Source organism: Halichoerus grypus, chromosome 11, assembly GCF_964656455.1.
Source record: "Halichoerus grypus chromosome 11, mHalGry1.hap1.1, whole genome shotgun sequence".
NCBI classification, from domain to species: domain Eukaryota; kingdom Metazoa; phylum Chordata; class Mammalia; order Carnivora; family Phocidae; genus Halichoerus; species Halichoerus grypus.
Genome location: NC_135722.1, coordinates 50,699,700 through 50,701,325, shown reverse-complemented (window position 1 = coordinate 50,701,325; position 1,626 = coordinate 50,699,700). Strand labels below are relative to the sequence as shown.

Here is a 1,626-nt window from a genome sequence, read left to right as displayed (position 1 = left end):
GTCTCCACCCACTCCTTGAAGGTGACCTGGTTCCTGTTCTGGGACACTTTGCTAGTTGGAAGTTCAAAGCCTGATTTTCCTTGAGAATCATGATTTTAAGAGTATTAAATGCAGAAAACGCTGTGTTGTAACTTTTAATATACTATCAGCAGGGATGTTGTCCAGCATGTGATTTGTTTGCATTGATGAACGATTTTATAAATTTTTGGGCAAAACTATGTACAATCATCCTATGGTTTACACAATTGCATTTCTAGAAAATCCAAACGTATGTTAATGTGCAAGGATACTTATATGTCATTGTATGTAGAATTGAATTGGATGTAAGTTCAAAACCTCAAAACAGATTTTCCACCCATACTCCTGACCAGGTCACTGCAGAGCAGTGACATGCTTACAGTTAGCCTAGTTGACCTGGTCACTGTCAACCTCAGCCCTCATTCCCCATGTAGACCAACCCGGCCAACTGCAGGTTTCACATCCCTGTGTTGGGTGGCCACACCCTGATCGAGATTCAGTGGTTTAGTTGGGATTCAATGGCTTAGTGGAGGTAATCACCTCACAGTTGTTGTGATTAGGTTATGGGTCTCAGGATCAGAGGACACTCCACCCGCTGAAACTGAGTCCATCAGGAAGTGCTGGAAAGTCTCCGCCCACACCGTGGAGGTGACCAAATATAATAAGTCCGCTGTCTGTCCTCAGACACTCTGCTGGTCGAAAGAGCTGAACCAGGTGGTCAGCCCCCTGGCCGCAGCGCCCCCGCAGCACCCCCCAGCCCCCGCAGCCCCTGCAGCCTCCAGAGGCCGCCACCATGCCCTCGTCCCCGCTCAGGGTGGCTGTGGTGTGCAGGAGCAATGTGAACAGGAGCATGGAAGCCCACAGCATCCTCCTCAAAAGAGGGTTCCACGTCCAGTCTTTCGGAGTCAGATCTCGGGTGAAGCTGCCAGGACCCTCAAGCAATCGCCCGGTGATCTACGATTTCTCCACGACGTATAAGCAGATGTACGAGGACCTTTGCAGGAAAGACCGGGAAGGCTACAGCAGGAACGGAATCCTGCACCTCTTGGGGAGAAACGAGAGGATCAAGCCGCGCCCCGAAAGGTTTCAGGAGTGCAGCGACCCCTTCGACGTCATCTTCACCTGCGAGGAGAGCGTGTATGACCGAGTGATACAAGAGCTGTGGGCCAGGGAGCAGGCGCCCTTCCAGCCCGTGCACGTGGTCAGCGTGGACATCGCAGACACCTTGGAGGACGCCACCCTCGGGGCTTTCCTCATCTGCGAGCTGTGCCAGAGCCTCCAGCGGGCGGACGACGTGGACAGTCCGGAGCAGCTGCTGCTGGCGGCGGAGGAGAAAACAGGAAAGAGCTTTCTTCACACGGTCTGCTTCTACTGAAGGTCTTGGCTGGAGTTGGCGCCTTCGTTAGGTAACAACTTTCGTGTGGCGTTTTGGACTAGTCCGTATTTTCTGAGAAGGGCTTTTAACACCCTTTCCGCGAACTTCTGTTTGTGCGATTTTTAGGTATATGCCGCCAGGGAAGAGTTGAGCAAGAAAAAGCATTTCTTGGGAAACGAGGACAAGGGCTAGTAGTCATGGAAACAGTCCAAACCTGGGGACATTGTTCTGGG

At 51.9% G+C, this 1,626-nt stretch overlaps 1 protein-coding gene across 1 annotated transcript; it reads left to right on the top strand.

The window, feature by feature from the left end:
* Nucleotides 1-811: 811 nt before the first annotated feature.
* Nucleotides 812-1,393, top strand: LOC118524291 (RNA polymerase II subunit A C-terminal domain phosphatase SSU72 like protein 3-like). The gene has a single exon (XM_036074409.2). It carries the CDS (start codon nucleotides 812-814, stop codon nucleotides 1,391-1,393), a length of 582 nt encoding a protein of 193 aa, XP_035930302.1.
* Nucleotides 1,394-1,626: the final 233 nt, after the last annotated feature.